The sequence below is a fragment of the Sander vitreus genome, chromosome 3 (genome assembly GCF_031162955.1).
Source record: "Sander vitreus isolate 19-12246 chromosome 3, sanVit1, whole genome shotgun sequence".
NCBI classification, from domain to species: domain Eukaryota; kingdom Metazoa; phylum Chordata; class Actinopteri; order Perciformes; family Percidae; genus Sander; species Sander vitreus.
In genome coordinates, this window is record NC_135857.1 from 36,080,359 (window position 1) to 36,102,858 (window position 22,500).

General features: G+C 43.5%; 1 protein-coding gene across 4 annotated transcripts in view; it reads right to left on the reverse strand.

Moving 5' to 3' along the window:
- col4a4 (collagen, type IV, alpha 4) overlaps window positions 1–22,500 on the reverse strand; it is an 83,782-nt gene that overhangs the window by 50,452 nt on the left and 10,830 nt on the right. For all 4 annotated transcript variants that reach the window (XM_078247224.1, XM_078247225.1, XM_078247227.1 and 1 more), the window contains exons 4-11: window positions 10,868–10,939; window positions 6,123–6,257; window positions 5,238–5,282; window positions 5,037–5,153; window positions 4,414–4,482; window positions 3,356–3,391; window positions 3,008–3,070; window positions 2,693–2,728 (exon numbers count right to left, since the gene is read on the reverse strand). In XM_078247224.1, coding sequence (XP_078103350.1) covers window positions 2,693–2,728; window positions 3,008–3,070; window positions 3,356–3,391; window positions 4,414–4,482; window positions 5,037–5,153; window positions 5,238–5,282; window positions 6,123–6,257; window positions 10,868–10,939 — 573 coding nt within the window. The remainder of the gene's footprint in view (window positions 1–2,692; window positions 2,729–3,007; window positions 3,071–3,355; window positions 3,392–4,413; window positions 4,483–5,036; window positions 5,154–5,237; window positions 5,283–6,122; window positions 6,258–10,867; window positions 10,940–22,500) is intronic.

The window sequence follows — 22,500 nt, forward strand, 5'->3', positions numbered from 1 at the left end:
CACCAAGATCAATGATGCCGGATCAACAACGTAGAACTTCATCAGGCATCTCCAAACGCACCCAGATAGGTCAGTCACTCACACACTAATGTGAAAGAGACGTTACATTTAGCATATATCGTCTCAGGTAACAAGCTAACCATCGCTAAGTGTTGTGCTAATGCTGGGAACAGGCACATTGTATCTTATAGTCAGTAGTTGCTGAGGCTCAGACATCCATGGCTACAGGAGGCGGAACGCACGGATCCATCTCCCCAGGAACAAACGCTGTGTCGGGGGGAGGGGGGCAAACTCATGTGATGCGTAATTGATCCCGTGGATGATTTGTAGGCTATTAAGTGAACAAGGTGTACCCGGTCCACCAAACACTGGGCCATCTTGACTGTCTTAATTCTGCACATATTTCTGTTACTGTAGTCCTGTTTACTATTTCATTATTTCATCCATCCGTGTCACCTGCCGTGGAGACGCCGGCCTCACTAACCTCTCCTCCTCTGAGTCGGGTCTCCTCACGCTGGACTCAGTTTCACTGAGCCTACTAACACTTAGAAAATAAATAAATGGCATTACATCAGTGAGTTCATACTGCTGATTGTAGCGTAATGTGGACAGACACTGAGATGCATGTTGTTCTGTAACTGGTGTGGCGCTGCCACTATTCTCTTCATTTCCACTTCGACATTAGACATTTTTTAAGTAAAGAGACGTTACATTTAGCATATATCACCACAGGTAACAAGCTAACCATCACTAAGTGTTAATGTTGGGAACAGGCACATTGTATCTTTATAGTTGTATCCATATGATGTGACGGCTTTAGGTTAATATTTCACTAGAGTCCGAGGTCTAGCGGGATGTGTTAAGTAGACCCCATAAAGTTATCATACAGCTGATGTTGATACTGGATCAGATGGACAGAGACTGGAGACTGGACTTGGACTTCCAAAAAAATACAAACACACACACACAAACATACATGCACAAACATACACAAAAAACTCACACATACACACAGAGACCCACACACACACACACACACACACACACACACACACACACACACAGTAAATGTTGTCCTAATACTTAAATGTGAACCCCTGAAGCTGGGCGGACCAGGGAGACAAACACGCACAAACACACACATACACACACTCACAAACACACACACACACACACACAGACACCAGAGATGGGGACTCGAGTCACACTTAAGTCGCACAAACAGCTGACATCAGACTCGAGCTCCGAGACTCGTCAACAACCTGTTTTTATGCCATTATTGCTTTTTAAATCTAAATGTATTCATGTATTTCTATTGTCTTTTATTGGCGCATATACGGGGAAACGTGTGGCGAGCCTCATGTCCCCTGGCCTTTGCCATAATGTGAAACGTAACGCATGCGTTATGCCTTATGTGCACACACTCACATGCAAAACATACATTGACGATGGCGACACCAAGTCCTCCGAGGGTCGTGCCTTTAGTAGTTTAGCTTTCAATTACTTCGTGAAACAGCGGCAGTACGCTAACAGCTACATGCAAGGTGTGTGGCACCAAGATCAATGATGCCGGATCAACAACGTAGAACTTCATCAGGCATCTCCAAACGCACCCAGATAGGTCAGTCACTCACACACTAATGTGAAAGAGACGTTACATTTAGCATATATCGTCTCAGGTAACAAGCTAACCATCGCTAAGTGTTGTGCTAATGCTGGGAACAGGCACATTGTATCTTATAGTTAGTAGTTGCTGAGGCTCAGACATCCATGGCTACAGGAGGCGGGACGCACAGATCCATCTCCCCAGGAACAAACGCTGTGTCGGGGGGCAAACTCATGTGATGCGTAATTGATCCCGTGGATGATTTGTAGGCTATTAAGTGAACAAGGTGTACCCGGTCCACCAAACACTGGGCCATCTTGACTGTCTTAATTCTGCACATATTTCTGTTACTGTAGTCCTGTTTACTATTTCATTATTTCATCCATGCGTGGCAGCGGATCACCTGCCGTGGAGACGCTGGCCTCACTAACCTCTCCTCCTCTGAGTCGGGTCTCCCTCGCGCTGGACTCAGTTTCACTGAGCCTACTAACACTTAGAAAATAAATAAATGGCATTACATCAGTGAGTTCATACTGCTTATTGTGCGTAATGTGGACTGACACTGAGATGCATGTTGTTCTGTAACTGGTGTGGCGCTGACACTATTCTCTTCATTTCCACTTCGACATTAGACATTTTTTTTAAGTAAAGAGACGTTACATTTAGCATATATCACCACAGGGAACAAGCTAACCATCGCTAAGTGTTGTGCTAATGCTGGGAACAGGCACATCGTATCTTTATAGTTGTATCCATATGATGTGACGGCTTTAGGTTAATATTTCACCAGGTCCGAGGTCTAGAGGGATGTGTTAAGTAGACCCCATAAAGTTATCATACAGCTGATGTTGATACTGGATCAGATGGACAGAGACTGGAGACTGGACTTGGACTTCCAAAAAATGACTTGTGAACATCTCTGACAGACACACACATACACACACAAACAAACATACATGCACAAACACACACACACAAACATACACGCACAAACATACACAAAAACTCACACATACACACAGAGACACACACACACACACACACACACACACACACACACACAGTAAATGTTCTCATAATACTTACAGGTGAACCCCTGAAGCCGGGCGGACCAGGGAGACCCTGTAGACAGACACACAGGTACACATACAGTATGAACACAGTTTAGTTTGAACTGTACCTGCATGTATGTTTACCGTAACTGTGTAGAACTTAAATATGTTGTCGCAAAATTTTTGCCCGACAGCAACGATATGAGTTTTAGACCCAGATAAAAGTCTTAAAAGGTTTTTATATATATATATATATATATATATATATATATATATATATATATATATATATATATATATATATATATATAAATAAATGTTAATGGGGTGTGTGTTTGCTGTGACTCACGTTGGTCCCGTCCCATCCTGGAGGACCCATAACTCCCATCGGTCCGGGGAGACCGTGTTCACCCTGCAGACCAAAACACCTCAGTTATAGTACACACAAAAGTAAAAGTACCCATTATGCATGCAATATATTTGCACTAATAACCAGATATAAATATTCTGACAGCACTGGCAGATTTTGTCAATTAAAAAATAAATAACACTTTAGAAATGCCTTCTTGAAATGCCTCAATAAGCAGATTCTGTTCATCAGATTTGGAAATGGTTCTTACGTTTTGAAAATAAAATGTTAGTATGAAAAATATCTTCAGGTGTCAAAAAATATGTAATGAATTAAAAAACTTCTCACCTGCCGCCCAGGAAATCCACTGGGCCCGTCGTCTCCCTGAAACACAAACACCAACGTGTCATCAGCATATACAGTAAATACTATATTTGCAAATGTACTCTGTGACGAAGAGGAGGAACACCCCATAATCTGTGGCCTGCTGTAGAGAATAGAGCTGCAACAATTAGGCTACATCTCCACCGCCACGTTTTGGTTTTTAAGCGTTTGAGTTTTAAGCTCAAAGTGATCTCGGTGCACCAAGTGTTTTTATCTCCAGTAGATTTTTGCTGGCAGGTTTCTCTATAAAGCCCCCGTACAGGTTTCTCTATAGAGCCCCCCTACAGGTTTCTCTATAGAGCTCCTACAGGTTTCTCTATAGAGCCCCCCTACAGGTTTCTCTATAGAGCTTCCTACAGGTTTCTCTATAGAGCCCCCCCCTACAGGTTTCTCCATAGAGCCTCCCCTACAGGTTTCTCTATAGAGCCCCCCCCTACAGGTTTCTCTATAGAGCCCCCCTACAGGTTTCTCTATAGAGCTCCCCCTACAGCTCCTATGTTTACTCGTGTCTGACTCCTCTCTCGATCAGTCTGCCGTTTCCTGTTTCCTGTTCCTCCGACAATGCTTTCCTAGCTTTCTGCTTCTATTTTGCCAGCTCAACCATGACGATAGTGTGATAAACTCCATCACTACCTTGTTCTTATAGCTAGCCAGTTCCTGAATGGGCGTATGTACGCTCACAGGGTTAGGGGGGAGCGAGACAACCACCAGTCATTCGAAGGCAGTCGAGACAAAGTCCAAAGCCAGTCGAGACATTTTTGACACTCCTAATGTACAACTGATCCCGAATCAGCAGACTAAAACGAGGCAAGTCTTCAAAATAGGGGACTCGAGACCGGACTTGAGTACTACAGCCCTGTGCAGTACTATAACAGTACTACTAAACTACCCAGTAGTATACAATAGTATCTAAAAGTCTCCACATTGATGAACTACAACATTACAATGCTCCGTTATTAAACATCTGTATGCAAGTCAGGTGGTGTACAGCACAGGTGTACTTACAGTACAAGTATACTTACAGGTATTCCAGGGTACGGGATGAAGGAGACAACTGTATCTCCTGGAAATCCCTTCAGTCCTGGAAAACCCTGCAGAATAAAACACAGTTAGCAGTGGTGACTATAAGACTAAGCCAATAATGTTTGTATAAACTCCAAGGGCGTAGCAGGCACAGGGTACGCGGGGGACATGCCCCTGCACTTGTCTGAGTTTTCACACTTACACGTCTGACTTGATGTGAACGTATTACTCAGTTTGTGTCAGTTGATTGATCAACTCATATATAATAAAAAATAAAAAGATAGGATAAGATCAGTGTATATGATGGAATCCTGACATTAGAATGAACCAGAGGCCACCAAATTTGGGCTATTATGGCCAAAAATGCCCCTGGACCCCCCTACACTAAAGCAGTGAAGTGATTTATGGATTCAAAATTATTGTATGATTTATTGTACGAAGACACCAACGAAAAGGCCGCCGATCGCATCCATCTTTAAGGACGTTTTCAAGGTGTTTAAATTCCCACGGAGTCTTGTGGATAAACAATAAGAACTATTAATAATAATGTCTAAAAGCTGAAGCTAAAACCTAAATAATTCTGACATTTCGTGTTTGTTATTGAGTGATCGGTGACTCTGACCGGCTCTCCATCAGGTCCGGGTCTTCCAGGAAATCCAGGCACTCCTCTCTCTCCTCTGGTTCCGTTGCATCCGTCCAGACCGGGAAAACCAGGACCGCCGGCAGGACCCGGGTGACCCTGAAACACACATGCACACAGTCCTTTCACTACGTCTGGGCCAATCAGAGCAGCGGAAGAGGCTAAGAGGTAGGGGCTTCTTACCGGGACTCCTTCCAAACCCGGAAAACCAGGAACGCCAACACTTCCCTGAAACAACAAATGGCATGAAACTGAAGTTGAGTCACAGACTGCAAGACCTGTGATTGGTCAGAAAAACGTCAACAAACTAAAACTAAACTTGAATCATTTTAAAGTGCTCATATTATGCTCATTTTCAGGTTCATAATTGTATTTTGAGGTTATATCAGAATAGGTTTACATGGTTTAATTTTCAAAAAACACCATATTTTTGTTGTACTGCTCATTGCTGCAGCTCCTCTTTTCACCCTGTGTTCAGGTAGCTCAGTAGCTAGGTAAGGACTACATGCTCAGTAGCTAGGTAAGGACTACATGCTCAGTAGCTAGGTAAGGACTACATGCTCAGTAGCTAGGTAAGGACTACATGCTCAGTAGCTAGGTAAGGACTACGTGCTCAGTAGCTAGGTAAGGACTACATGAGCTAGCTAGCTGTTTCTCCAACTTCAGTAGAACAAGGCAGGATTAGCTGGGAGACTTCTTCTAAACGAGGGAACACTTCCACCTTTGTGTGAATACCTGCAGAACAGGGACATGGAAGTAGTTCTAGCATGCTAACGGTTAGCCCCCTAGCCCCCTCGTCTCAGCCAGTGACGTAGAAAGCCGTGCAGATGTTGACCAGCTGACCCAGAGACTGAAGGCAGGACACATTCAGAAACCGTATCTCACTCAGAACAGCATGGAGGGTTTTTTCAACGTTTGTATGCGTGTGGAAGCACCAGAGACACAAAATAACTCCCCAAATCCCAGAAAAAGTGATTTTTTTTCATAATATGGGCACTTTAACAGCAAAAGCAGATCGGCCATCTTGTCTTCTGGGGAGAATAAAACAGAACCATCGTGTTTATTCACCGGGTCTCCTTTCAGTCCTCGAGCTCCTGTCGGCCCCTCGTCTCCTCTGTGGCCCTTCTCCCCCAAAGGCCCCTGGGGGCCCGGGAAGCCCGGGGGCCCCTGAGGGCCCTGCTGCCCCAGAGGACCTGGAGCGCCCTGCAGAACATAGATAACACTGTTAGAGCCAGAGTAGGGCTGATCGATTATGGAAAAAAAAATCATTATCACGATTAAAGGTCCCATGGCATGAAAATGTCCCTTTATGAGGTTTTTTAACATTAATGTGAGTTCCCCCAGCCTGCCTATGGTCCCCCAGTGGCTAGAAATGGTGATAGGTGTAAACCGAGTCCTGGGTATCCTGCTCTGCCTTTGAGAAAATGAAAGCTCAGATGGGCCGATCTGGAATCGTCCCTTTATGATGTCATAAGGGGAAAGGTTACCTCCCCTTTCTCTGCTTTGCCCACCCAGAGAATTTGGCCCACCCATGAGAAAGAGAGAGACATCATGGGTTGCAAACAAGCGAAGCATGGCAGTTGGTCAAGGCCACACCCCCCCTCTCTCCTCCTCAATAGCATTTAAAGCTACAGACACAGAAATGGCACATCCTAAGGAAAGCTCATTGTGGGACTGGCTCTAGTGGCTGTAATTCTGCACCAAGGCTGAATTTTGGGAAAGAGACTTCAGATATAGTATAAGGGGACCACTAAGGTCTATATAAAAGAGACTTCAGATACAGTATTAGGGGACCACTAAGGTCTATATAAAAGAGACTTCAGATACAGTATTAGGGGACCACTAAGGTCTATATAAAAGACACTTCAGATACAGTATTAGGGGACCACTAAGGCCTATATAAAAGAGACTTCAGATACAGTATTAGGGGACCACTAAGGTCTATATAAAGAGACTTCAGATACAGTATTAGGGGACCACTAAGGTCTATATAAAAGAGACTTCAGATACAGTATTAGGGGACCACTAAGGTCTATATAAAAGAGACTTCAGGACTTCTGGAAAGATGTTGCAATTATTGAACTATATAAAGAGATGAGATACAGATTAGGGAGTAAGGAGGGCTAAGGAAAGAAGACATAGGTACAGTAAGTAGGGGACCACGAAGGTCTATGAAAGAAACTTCAGAAACAGTATAAGGGAGACCAGTAAGGGATCGATCGATATGGATTTTCTAGATGCAGTATAGGGACCGATTTAGGTTTTCTATATTTCATCAGCACTTAGCCGATGACCGTATACAGGCTGCGATCTTTCTTGAGCCGATATAAAGAGACTTCAGATACTGCTATTTGCGCCCTCAATCTACAGGTCTATAAAAATGTAAACCCTGCGACACCAGATTTAGGGGACCACGAGGTCTGCTCTAGCCATATTCTTTAAAAAGAATATACAGACACAGATCAGTGTCTATCTGCAGATCATCTTACATTCATATCACTCAAATGATGTGTTGCAATGTGCATCATATAGATGGGTGCCCTGCATATGGTCTATCATAAAGATGTCCTTTGTCAGACACAGTTTTAGGGGACCACTAAGGTTTATAGAAAAGACTATCAGACCTGAAAAGTGGGACCATTGAGTCTATATAAAGTGCTTGATTTGTAATTTAAAGACTGACATGCTGCTAGAAACAAGCCTGCCAGGCTTCCAGCACCAGCAAGCCTGCCAGGCTTCCAGCACCAGCACTCTGCTAGTGGGGGAGGGGCAGTGCATGGTCTGCACGTGAACTGCAGCGTCTCCAGCAACACAGAGCTGCCTGTGGACGCCTGTCTGTAAATAATGCCGGGAAAAAGCTATCGGCGAACGCAGCAGTATTGGCCAATTCCGATACACGTAAAAACGCAAATATCAGCCCGCTATATCGGCCGGCCGATAAAATCGGTCTATCACTACAGGCAAGGATGGAAAGAAAAAAGAAGGAAGGGATAAGGGAAAGAAAGTAAGAAAGAATCAATGAAGGATGGAAAAAGACAGAATGTAAGGAGGGTAAGGAGGGAAGAAGAAAGGAAGTACGTAGCGAAGAAAAGACGAGTAGGAAAGTATAGTAGGATGAAAAAAAGGAGGCATGGATGCAAAGAGGGAAGGAAGGAAAGAAGACAGAAGAAAGGATGCCCGCAGGGAAGGAAGGAGGATTCAGTTTCCTGTCCCAGAGGAGAGAAGAAACTAGAAAATATAGAAAACATTTAACGAACTGACATCACACAGGTTTACCTGTTTTATCATAAAAAATGACTGAAACTGATGAACGGATGAACTAAATAGTTGGAGATTAATGTAATAGTTGACAACTAATCTATGAATCTTTGCAGCTCTAAACTATGTTAGTTTTAAAGTAAGTATGTAAGGAGGGAAGGAAAGAAGAAAGGAAGGAGGTGGGGAAAGAGGTAGGGAAGGAAACGAAGAAAAGGGAAGGAAAGTAGGATGGAAAGAAAAGGGAAGGAAGGAATAATGGAAAGAAAGGAAAGGAAGAATCGATAAGGAAGGGTGTAAAAAGTGAAGCGAAGGACGGAATAAAGAACAAAGTGGGGAAGTAAGAATGTAAGGAGGGAAGAAAAGAAGAGTAGGAAAGGAGAGTAGGGTGGAAAAAAGGCGTGGGCGTGTTTTTAACAATGCAATGAAGCTGTGCTAAGCTAAACACTAAATGCAGTCCTTCCAGAACAATGGGCAGTTTTTTTTGTGATTGTTTTGGGCTAAAATCCCTGATTATGCGTCACGTTTTCTTAAAAAATGTGATGGAATATGCAGGATATTTATGCAATTTTATACAATGAAACAGGAGATCTCAGGACCCTCTACAGACAGAGCAGGTCTAGACTCTAGACTCACAACAGTGGCGAGGAAAAACTTTAACGTCCTGGTGCAAATACAGATGTTGTCTGTGACACGTTATGTTGTTTTCTGACCACAGGGGGGCAGTGTGACACAACAACACACACACACACACACACACACACACACACACACACACACACACACACACACACAGTGTTTGAACAGCAGCTCAGACAGTCAGGATGTTAAATCAGTTGGAATGTGCCTTTAAATCAGCAGACATCAGATTACATTGAAATACACACACACACACACACACGCTCACACACGCGCACACACACACAGAGACACACACACACACACACACACACACACACACACACGCACGCATGCACACACACACACAGATGGTGCCATAAGGAGCAACTTGGGTTTAACATTTTGGCGGCTGAACTTAACGGTCACGTGAACTTAATTCATAGAATATCAAACGAAGGCGTTCATGAGAATACGTTGAAGCACTTCTGAATGTCCTCACAGCTGCTCACATATATGTTATAGTGTGTTATTACTGATCAGCTGATACACAGGTTTTAAAATGCATCAGTTGAAAGATAAACTGATCAAGGGTCAAAATAATCAATATCAACCTGCTGATTTTTTTCTGGTTCTGTGTGTGTGTGTGTGTGTGTGTGTGTGTGTGTGTGTGTGAGTGTGTGAAGTGTGTGTGTGTGAGTGTGTGAAGTGTGTGTGTGTGTGTGATGAGATGTGACAGCTGTGATCTCTGTTAGTCCACGCTGTGTCCTCCTTTCTCTGAACACACTGAGCTGTGAAATCACTGAGACAGAGGCCTTCCCACAATCCTCTCTGCCTGTCTGCTGCCCCCAGCTGTACAAACACACACACACACACACACACACACACACACACACACACACACACACACACACACACACACACACACACACATGATGTTTGTGGTCTGGACGACAGATACATGTTGTTTACGCGATCAGCTGACGCTTGATGTGCCGTTTGATTGGCTCATGAATCACAACATTACAGAAGTTCTTTAGTGCGGCGACACAAACACGCGCTCAAACATCTGGACGAAAACATCTCCCGGACCGCGCGTCAACGCAGATCGCAGTGCCTCACTTCGGTGCATCTAAAACGGCTTTCATGCTTCTTGCGGGCGCCGCATGGTGGTCATCGCACATGGTCGTCGCCGAGCAGGGCCGCCTTAATTTTATAGAGATATATATATATATATATATATATATATATATATATATATATATATATATATATATATATATATATATATATATTTATATCACATTTAACCGACCTGACATTTTTTGCGCCGCCACGCCACGTCACATCACGTAACGGCGTCATCTCGAACGTGCAACGTGATGACAGAAGCATTAGTTTTTCTTCTGCAGAAAGAAGGAACGCTCCAGCTTTTCTAGTTTTTATTTCAGATCAACAGGATCATGGAAATGACAATCTCACACATGGTTGGATGTAGCTCATCAAAAGATCTACGGACGGACACATTACAACATAGACGTATAAAATGTCCCGTGTTACGTCAAACTAGATTTTAACATCAGTGTGAGTGTGTCTGTCTGTGTCTCTGTGTGTGTGTGTGTGTGGAATCTGCTGACTCACTTCAAGGTAAACAGCTGCTAATTAAAAACAACACACTCCTCCATCGGGCAGCTCATTAATACAGAGTGTGTGCGTGTGTGTGTGTGTGTGAGTGTGTGTGCATGTGTGTGCATGTGTATGTGCGTGTGTGTGCGTGCGTGCAGTTTACAATCCGACAGCGAAGGTGTCACAGGTCTGCTAACAGAAGAAGCCGTCAGTCTGACGATTTGATTGGCTGCCGTGTGTGTGTGTGTGTGTGTGTGTGTGTGTGTGTGTGTGTGTGTGTGTGTGTGTGTGTGTGTGAGTGGGCGGAGTCTCACCCTCGCTCCTTTGGCTGGGAAACACTGACAGGTGGAGCAGTCCCGGCCGGCGCATGGCTCCGTCAGATCGCCCTGGAAACCAGCAGAAAACACAAGCAGCGTTACATCATTGCATCATCAGCATAGAGGATCATCAACAGCTACTTCAACTTGTTTAGAGCCGATAGAGCTCAACAGAGCGCCCCCTTTTCTTAACGGTTCCGGTTTCGGAAGTGTTTTTTTCCCCGTTTTTTCCCCTGATATTACGGGCCCTATTTTAACCATCTGAGCACACGGTGTGAAGCGCCTGGCGCAGGTGTGTTTAGGGCGTGTCCAAATCCGCTTTTGGGCGCATGGTTCAAAAGGGTTGTTCTTAGTGTCTTCATTAATCAGAGGTGTGTTTTGGGCGTAACATGCAATCAACCAATCAGAGATCATCTCCCATTCCCTTTAAAAGCCAGGCGCGTTTGGACCTTGGAGCATTGCTGTTATGATGGAGGATCTGCACCGTAATATTGTTATTTGTAATCTTCTGCATGTGTGTGTGCTGCTGTGTGTGTGTGTGTGTGTGTGTGTGTGTGTGTGTGCTGCTGTGCGTCCCTGTGTGTGTAACAAGCATAGTGTGCACGTGCTGTGCACGAGCCTAGGAGTATTTTACTAATGCTCTGTTAAAATAACAATGAAATGCTGCGTTATTGACTTTAGACCAGGTTTTTGTTGGTTAATGGTGCCATCACTTCCCACTGCCTCAAGATAGCAATACGCCCACAATGAACCTGAACACACCTCCCCGTAAGACCAGCACGCCCACAATGCACCTGAACACACCTCCCCGTAAGACCAGCACGCCCAGAATGCACCTGAACACACCTCCCCGTAAGACCAGCACGCCCAGAAAGCACCTGAACACACCTCCCCGTAAGTCCAGCACGCCCACAATGAACCTGAACACATCTCCCCGTAAGACCAGCACGCCCCTAATGCACCTGAACACACCTCCCTGTAAGACCAGCACGCCCCTAATGCACCTGAACACACCTCACTGTAAGACCAGCACGCCCCTAATGCACCTGAACACACCTCCCCGTAAGACCAGCACGCCCATGGGCCACAGATGGGCTCAGGTGCATTTGCTGTTTAAACGACGCGGGCGCTGGACGGTCTTCAAATAGCAAAGACACTTGCCGTTCGCGGGTTTGCTGGTGCGGTAAACATTTCCATCGTAACAGCGAGTTAGACCAATCACAGACGTTGCTGTTACGATTAGGATTGTGGGTAGTGTAGTATTTCTGCATGACATAGTGAATGACATGAGTTTTTCTTAACCCTCGTGTTGTCTTCCCCGTCGACCATGTTGCAACTTTTAGTTTTTTGGGGTCAAAATGTTAAAAAAAGCCAGCGTTTTCGTCGTCTTTTTTTCGACATTTTTGTCCCTTTTTCCAATGTTTTTGTCACTTTTTTCTGCTTTTTAGACAATTTTTCCTCATTTATCATGCTATAAAATTGACTAAATCACCCAAATCCAATGAAAGTAGTGAACTGATCATTTATTTAACTTGTGAGGAGCATTGTAGGGAACTGTCCACGTTGTTTTGTTTTAAAATCTGGTTAAAAGAAACCCACGTCTCTGAAACAGAAACTTTTTGAAAGTGGGTCAAATTTGACTTCATGGTTTTTTGTGACTTATTTGGTGCACCTTCAATGTTTTTGGCGTTTTTTTTCCTTAAACTTTTCTTAAAGCTAGTCATGTGGACATTCTTTTAAGCTTTCCCTGACATTTTTGTCACTTTTTCCAATGTTTTTGTAACTTTTTTCTGCTTTTTTGACATTTTTTTCCTACGTTTTTCAACGTTCTATTATCAAATGTTTCTTTACATGGTAGAAAATTACTATAAAACACCCAAATTCAGTGAAAGTAGTGAACTGATCATTTATTTAACTTGTGAGGAGCGTTGTAGGGAACCATCCACGTTATTTATTTTATAAAATTTGGTTGAAAGAAACCCACATTTCTGATACAGAAACTTTTTGAAAACGGGTCAGATTAGACCAACAGGAGGTTTAAAACACAGATGATTTCATGGGTTTTTTGTGTGCCTTATTTGGTGCTCTTTCCAATGTTTTTGGTGTTTCTTTCCTTGAACTTGTCTTAAAGATAGTCATGTGGACACCTAGCATTTGTCCATCCTGCCTATGGACCGGTGTGTTTGGTGTTTGTGGGTGTATTTTCTCCAGCAGAGTGTTTTGTATTTTACGGTGTATTCTCTGTGTGCAGACAGTGAGGAATGTAAACAGAGACAGACAAGCATCTCTGAGATTCTCAGGAAGCAGACAGCTGACTGTGTGTGTGTGTGTGTGTGTGTGCGTGCGTGTGTGTGTCAGATAACGTCAGTGACAATCATGCATCCATTTCTACTGACCCACACCCTCTTTGAACAGTCTGAATGAGCACAGATGTTCATCAGATATGAATCAAACCATCAGATCTTTAAACTCAACATCAACAATGAAACGCCGACTGCTGCAGCTGAGCCAAAACACGTGCGTTTTTCATGTAAACTGTACAGTTAAGCATGTACGTTTGCTCGTTTTCTTTTGCAACCTGGAGCCTGCTTTCTGTGTTTTTGTGTCTAAGTGACTGATAGGAACAACAATCTTTGAAATTTGTCCAGTCTTAAGGGAGAAACTAGCTGGGATGTAACATTAAAGTCAGTCAGCGTCCACTACAAGTACTGTTTTTGCCGCTGACAGACTCAGATTATTATTCTAAGTGACTGACAACATTATGGAAAGGATCCCTGCAGAGATAGACCTCTTATCTCCTTTTTTTAAACATAAAAACATCTAGGAAATTGCGATCGCTAAACTCCACCAGACTCCATGTAAATAATCAGGACTTTTATCATCGTAAAACAAACCACTTCAAAGTGGACAGAAACTAAATCAAACTACCAAAAGCCGTCTTGGTTCATCTTTCCACTGTTCCAACAATCACCACTCTGGTTTGGTTGAAATAAACCCTTAATTCACCCATTTACATGTGGAGATATGCTGGCTCTATACACGCTAAAAGTCCTGATTATTTACATGGAGTCTGGTGGAGATATGCTGGCTCTATACACGCTAAAAGTCCTGATTATTTACATGGAGTCTGGTGGAGATATGCTGGCTCTATACACGCACGTCTGGTGGAGTTTGGTGATGGGGATTTCGGGGCTGTTTAAAAGTGTTCACAATGTTAATGGAGCAGGAGAACACTTTACCCAAATTGAACCAAGACAGCCTTTGGTAGTTTGATTTAGTTTCTGTCCACTTTGAATGAAGTGTGTTTTACGATGATAAAAGTCCTGATTATTTACATGGAGTCTGGTGGGTTTGGTGATGGTGATTTCGGGGCTGTTTCATGTTAAACTAAAAGGATCTTCCTCTTTAACTAAAAGGTCTATCTCTGTAGGGATCCTTTCATAATGTTGTCAGACACTTAGAATAATAATCTGAGTCTGTCAGCGGCAACAACAGAACTTTTAGTGGACGCAAACTGACGGTTCTCGCTTAATACTGGACCAATTTCTAAGACCTTTGTTCACATTGGTCACTTAAACACAAATGCATGGGAACATAGGGTCCAGGTTGAAAACTAGCGAGGTTTTTGAGTTCATCTTGCTGTGGGCGTACGTCAGACACAACAACTAGGGAGCCGCTGTCCGACAGGACCCGTCCCTCTTCACATGTCCCACACTGAGCGTCCCTGTTGGTACATTGTGTTTTTTTTTCTCTGTGGGCCCCAGACGGCGAGTTTGTTGTAGCAGCCACATTCCTGCAGCGTTGTGTAAACCAGGTTAGCAGTCAGGCATGGCTATCAGCGGCAGGAATGTGGCTATCGCTCTATCTGCTGTCAGGACTCTGCCCTGGACGTCTCTACACTCGCAACCATCCTCCCTCCGTCCTCCATCTTCACTCCATCAGCGCTCCCACTATCATCCAGCCGTCCTCCCATCATCCCTCCATCTGGGACACTGATTGGCTGAGCAGATAGCGGAGCAGCTGATTGGCCCACAGACTGAACCTGGCGACCTCAACGGGACCGGAGAGACTGAAGAGAAAACGTTTTATGCACCTTTGCATCCTGTGTTCATCCATCAACAATCCCTGACACATTCAAGGCTTTTCTCCGCCCCGAAAAACGGCCCCGTAGGTCATTTGTTCCAGCTGTGGGTACGCGATCTGTGCTGCCTGCACGATCCGACATACGCAAGATGTTCGCGCATACGCAGATGATAATCCTGTTTACGACACTGCACGATCTGTTCCTCGTTTGCGCACCTTTGCACCGCCGGAATTTCATTCATTTCACAGCGCTCGCAAAGGGGAGTGTGGAGGAAACTGACGGTCTGCAGTGACAGAAAGACTCAGACTTCATTCCACATGGTACCAAAATGGTGTATGTTCACGTAACGTGTAACAACTATAGGAGACACTAGCTCAGACTGCTGAACACGCCTGACTACAGGAGACATCAGCTCAGACTGCTGAACACGCCTGACTACAGGAGACATCAGCTCAGACTGCTGGACACGCCTGACTACAGGAGACATCAGCTCAGACTGCTGGACACACCTGACTACAGGAGACATCAGCTCAGACTGCTGGACACACCTGACTACAGGAGACATCAGCTCAGACTGCTGGACACACCTGACTACAGGAGACACTAGCGACACCCAGCTCAGACTGCTGAACACGCCTGACTACAGGAGACATCAGCTCAGACTGCTGGACCCGCCTGACTACAGGAGACATCAGCTCAGACTGCTGGACCCACCTGACTACAGGAGACACTCAGCTCAGACTGCTGAACACACCTGACTACAGGAGACATCAGCTCAGACTGCTGGACCCACCTGACTACAGGAGACATCAGCTCAGACTGCTGGACCCACCTGACTACAGGAGACATCAGCTCAGACTGCTGGACACACCTGACTACAGGAGACATCAGCTCAGACTGATGAACACACCTGACTACAGGAGACATCAGCTCAGACTGCTGGACACGCCTGAATACAGGAGACATCAGCTCAGACTGCTGGACACACCTGACTACAGGAGACATCAGCTCAGACTGCTGGACACACCTGACTACAGGAGACATCAGCTCAGACTGATGAACACACCTGACTACAGGAGACATCAGCTCAGACTGCTGGACACGCCTGAATACAGGAGACATCAGCTCAGACTGCTGGACACACCTGACTACAGGAGACATCAGCTCAGACTGCTGAACACACCTGACTACAGGAGACATCAGCTCAGACTGCTGGACACGCCTGAATACAGGAGACATCAGCTCAGACTGCTGAACACACCTGACTACAGGAGACATCAGCTCAGACTGCTGAACACACCTGACTACAGGAGACATCAGCTCAGACTGCTGAACACACCTGACTACAGGAGACATCAGCTCAGACTGCTGAACACACCTGACTACGTTCTCACCACAAATGAACCGCTCCAGAGTTGGATTGAAAGCGTACCGAGACCTCCTCATCAAGCAGGTCTCGGTACGCTTGTTTGGTCCGCTTTTGGTCACACGTTTATCAGCACACCCCCGGAGTACGTTCAATCTCAAAACGGTGTGCAACAGGCTTTGAGATGGGTTTCTTTCTCGTTTGGTGGGCGTGTCACAGCTGATTAGGGTTGGGCGTCGCTTGTGTCGTCTTCCCGTCGACCGTAAACTTATTGTCCTTCTGGGTTAACATTTTTGGCGCTTTTTAAAATGGTTTTGTCACTTTTTCAGCGCTTTTTTTTTTTTATAAATTCATGGTCAATAAACTTCATTTAAATGACATTATATCTCATTTTTTTGTGTAAAAAAAAAAAAGAAGCAGAAATTATGAATTATCTTGACCAATAGTTAAGATCAGAGGATGTTGAGGGAATCACACACACACACACACACACACACACACACACACACACACACACACACACACACACACACACACACACACACACAGACAATCCCATTTCTTTACAGCCAGACTTTAGAGCTGCTTACTGTGCTCAAACACAACAAGCGCCTGGACGTACGGCGGTCGCTACGAAAACCAAAACATTTGGAACTGATGATCGGATTCAAAACCAAATTTTCCCCAAATGAATGCAAGTAAACCACAATTGCATTCCTCTCCTACGCCCCCTCGCTGGGAGGGACTAACCGGCCATTTCCGCTGACTGCAGAACGTCTGCGTCCCTACTCCGTCCCAGCTCTATATAACAGTATATGATAGTATAGTAGTAATAGATACGCAGAGCTTCTATTGTTGACGGACGCCGGAGAGCTCCGCAGCAGTTCAGCACACGGCAGACAGCGCGGGACAGGAAGTCAAGCACAGAAACAAAATAAAACATCCGGTTCATTTTCAAAATAAAATACACCGTGCTCACCTTGAGAACACAGCTCAGAGCTGTTTCCCCTCTACTCCTCTGGATGGAAACTACCGTATTTTCCGGACTATAAGTCGCACTTTTCTTCATGCTTTGGCTGGTCCTGCGACTTATAGTCAGGTGCGACTTATATATCAAAATATATATAATGTAACATGTCTTTAAATGTTATTTCATGCTGAAAACATTACCGTCTACAGCCGCGAGAGGCGCTCTAGGCTTGTGAGGACTATATGCTGCTCCTAAAGACAACTGAGAAAGAAAAGAAGCTGCAGGAGACTGCAGGTAGTAAAACACGCAGCCGAAAACGGTCATCGAGCAGCAGAACGAGAGTTTGGAGTGAGAGAGAAACTTGTGAGGGACTGGAGAAAAGGTTAGTCTCACTGCAATGAAGAAAACAAAGAAAGCTAGTCGCGCTGAAATCCAGATGGCCAGAGCTGGAGGAAGGAGTCCACAGATGGGTGCTTGAACAACGTGCTGCTGGGAGAGGCTCGTCAACAGTGCAGCTACGTTACGTTAACGTAGAGGACACCTACCGTATTCAGCCCCTTGTTCTGGGGGCTGTTGGGTAGTTTAATAACTGTTAATGTGTTACGTTAACATAGAGGACACCTACCGTATTCAGCCCCTTGTTCTGGGGGGGCTGTTGGGTAGTTTAATAACTGTTAATGTGTTACGTTAACATAGAGGACACCTACCGTATTCAGCCCCTTGTTCTGGGGGCTGTTGGGTAGTTTAATAACTGTTAATGTGTTACGTTAACATAGAGGACACCTACCGTATTCAGCCCCTTGTTCTGGGGGCTGTTGGGTAGTTTAATAACTCTCCTTTCCAGATTAAATGTCTGTTCTTGGTCTTGGATTTTGTGAAATAAATGTCTAAATAAATGCGACTTATAGTCCAGTGTGACTTATATATGTTTTTTTCCTCTTCATGACGCATTTTTTGACTGATGCGACTTATACTCCGGAGCGACTTATAGTCCGGAAAATACGGTAACTGGTGTTGGTTTTGTGGTTCTGTTCTACGTGAATTCGCGAGATCTCGTGGGTCCCCGTGACTACAGCTGTCAGTCATGGCCGCAGCCGTTCTGCATTCAGCGGAAATCCGGAGTAAGACGCGAGGAAGGGAGGCAGGTGAGGGAGTCGAGGAGGCGATTTCAGCGACACGAGAAGGAGCCATGGTGTTCAACGCCACGTTCAGCCCAGACAGGACGTCCAGAAAAACGGGATCATGCGATTACATAATTCAGTGCATAATCATCATTTGTTCAAACACGCCGCACTTTCGCCGCATAAATTGCCGATTTCCGCGCAAAGTAGGCGGGGCTCGCATGATGTCATAAGCCCCGCATTGTCGTTGCAAAAAAAGTCCCAAATATCTCAGCAGAAAGATGAAAAATGTTGCGTTTACTTCACACAAGAGCAGCCGGTTTCCCCTGCTGCCATGGGAACGTTGATAAAGTGACGTAACATCACTTTACTGTAAACCAGGAAAAGACAACACTTATGTCATATCACGATATCCAAAATCTAAGACGATATCTAGTCTCATATCACGATATCGATGTAATGTTGATATATTGCCCAGCCCTACTTGTAGTTTTCTTATATTAATTGTTGAGGTGCTGGACCAAACCACAGAGCAGTAATCAAGGTGTGAGAAAAACAAAGTAAAAATGAAGTACTGGTTTAACGGTGTGTAGTGTAGGTTTTTGCACACCTTTTAATAACAAAGTGTTGCCCATTTTAGTTACCAGTTTCTGAACATGTCTATCCCAACACAATCTATTATCAATCATCACTCCCAAAAGTTTAGCCTCTTCTTTTTTTTTTTTGCTCTACAGAAAATTGCTCTATGCTGAGTTCAAGTTTGGGTTTGGAACGTAAAGAAAAATGAGTTCCAACCCCTAAAACCAGTCTTTCCAGAAAAATACGGAGTTTTTTTGTGATTGTTTTGGGCAAAAATCCTTAATTATGCGACACGTTTTCTTAAAAAATGCGATGGAATATGCGGGATATTTATGCACGTTCATGCGATGAAATTGTAGGAACTTGCAAAAACTGGTTTCATCGTGGCTTCGTCGCGGGGTCTGCAGCTTTTCGATGACGTTCACGTCGCGTAATTACGTCACTTCGTAACGTTCCCATGGCAGCAGGGGAAACTGGCTGCTCTTGTGTGAAGTAAACGCAACATTTTTCAACTTTCTGCTAAGATATTTGGGACTTTTTTGCAACGGAAATGCGGGGATTATGACATCATGCAAGCCCCGCATATGTTGCGCGGAAATCTGCATTTTATGCGGCGAAAGTGCATAAATACCAAACCAAAACCAAATCGTAAAATGGTCAAGTGAGCTGACTGGGGAGTCCCAGCTGCTCCCCCATTTCCCGTATGCCAAACAATTACAGCGGATAGCTGTGGCTATCACAGCAGATAGCCTACACCCTCTGAATAAGGAATCCCAGTATCTCCCCTCTGGACGGAGGCTAAGAGTTCCTGGTTACAGAACTACGAGATTTAAAAACAGTTTTGTACCAGCGGCAATTACTATGTTAAACAAACGGTAAAATTATTTGCACAAAACGCACAAAAACTATTCCTTTTTATCCATGTTTTATTACCTGTTTTTATATGTTTTAATGTTTTGTGTGTTGCATGTTATGTTAAGGATGTCCCGCCTCTCCTAGACTGTAAAACTAGTTTACCTACGTGTATCAATAAAGTAACCTGACCTAAATATGAGGACTTTGGCTGATTATGCATTGATTTATGGGATCGTATAATCACGTTTTTCTGGAGGGACTGTAAACAGGTTAGTTTTAGATACATTGAGAATCAATGTGTCCACCACTAACTGTAGCTCTCTCTGTAGTTTTATATTGAAATCACCAATATCAGTTCCTGCTAAATATATAGTTGAATCATCAGCAAATGTTGAAATGCTTGTTTTATCTAAAACAGATGGAAGATCATTGGTGAAGATTGTGTAGAGGAGCGGCCCAAGACAACTTCCTTGAGGCACGCCATGTTCCAAAACCCTCACCTTTGAAAAGCTTCCATTAAAGTAAACTAATTGTCTTCTCTCCGTCAAATAACTTTCCATCCATAATAATCCGGTTCGTGAAAAAACATATTTCAATTTTTTTAACCCTTGTGTTGTCCTTTATGGGTTTCTTTGAACCAAATTGCCCCAAAATAACATGAATGTGTGGATGTACGTTGTATGGAGATGATCGTATCGTGATGATATCATGACATAAGTATCATGATATCGTGACATAAGTACTGTGATGATATCGTGACATAAGTAGCGTGATATCGTGACATAAGTACAGTGATGATAGCATGACATAAGTATCGTGATATTGTGACATAAGTATCGTGATGATATCGTGACATAAGTATCGTGATGATATCGTGACATAAGTATCGTGATGATATTGTATCGTGACATAAGTATCGTGATGATATCGTGACATAAGTATCGTGATGATATCGTGACATAAGTATCGTGATGATATTGTATCGTGACATAAGTATCGTGATGATATCGTGACATAAGTATCGTGATATATTGTATTGTATCGTGATGATATTGTGACATAAGTATCGTGATGATATAGTATCGTGATGATATTGTGACATAAGTATCGTGATGATATTGTGACATAAGTATCGTGATATTGTGACATAAGTATCGTGATGATATCGTATTGTGACATAAGTATCGTGATGATATTGTGACATAAGTATCGTGATGATATCGTACGGTGACATAAGTATCGTGATGATATCGTGACATAAGTATCGTGATGATATCGTGACATAAGTATTGTGATGATATCGTGACATAAGTATCGTGACATAAGTATCGTGATATATTGTATGGTGACATAAGTATCGTGATGATATTGTATGGTGACATAAGTATCGTGATGATATCGTGACATAAGTATCGTGATGATATCGTACGGTGACATAAGTATCGTGATGATATCGTGACATAAGTATCGTGATGATATCGTGACATAAGTATCGTGATATATTGTATGGTGACATAAGTATCGTGATGATATCGTGACATAAGTATCGTGATGATATCGTATGGTGACATAAGTATTGTGATGATATCGTGACATAAGTATCATGATGATATCGTATGGTGACATAAGTACCACGATGATATCGTATGGTGACATAAGTATCGTGATGATATCGTGACATAAGTACCGCGATGATATCGTATGGTGACATAAGTATCGTGATGATATCGTGACATAAGTATCGCGATGATATCGTGACATAAGTATCGTGATGATATCGTGACATAAGTATCGTGATGATATTGTGACGTAAGTAATTAATGATTACTTTCATTGAATTTTGGGTGTTTTTTTTGCAATTTTATAGCATTTGAAATAAACTGTAATCCACTCAACATCGTCTGATCTTAACTATCAGTCAAAATAATCCACAATTTCTGTTTTTTTATACAAAACAAATAGGTATTATGTCAATTAAATTATGTTTATTGAGCATGTATTTAAAAAAGCGTCGAAAAAAGTGACAAAAACGTTTTCAAAAACAGCCCAAAAAAAGGTCATTGGCAGTTTTAACCCGGAAGGACAACAAGTTCACGGTCTATGGGAAGACAATCGTGATCAATTAGATCAAATGCTGCAGTGAAATCAAGCATTACAACACCTATTATTTCCCTCTCCTCCACATCCGTGAACCAGTCATCTACCATCTGAGTCAGGGCAGTGTTTCCCTCTATATGCACGCTGAACATTTGTAATTAAATCAACAATTCTTTCCATTATTTTACCGAGAATTGGTAATAAACTCATTGGTCTAGTGTTTGAGCGGCATTTTCGTATTTTTAGGTATTGGCACAACTTTACAACATATTTTCCAAGCTTGCAAACATATATCTTTTCCATAAAACGCATTAATTATATGAGCAATAGTAGGAGCAATGATTGAAACTATTGGCTTAAGCAACTTATATTCAAGATAGTCAACACCATATCTTAGCAGAAAGATGAAAAATGTTGCATTTACTTCACACGAGAGCAGCCGTTTTCCCCTGCTGCCATGAGAACGTTATGAAGTGACGTTATGAAGTGACGTTATGAAGTGACGTTATGAAGTGACGTTATGAAGTGACGTTATGAAGTGACGTAATTACGCGACGT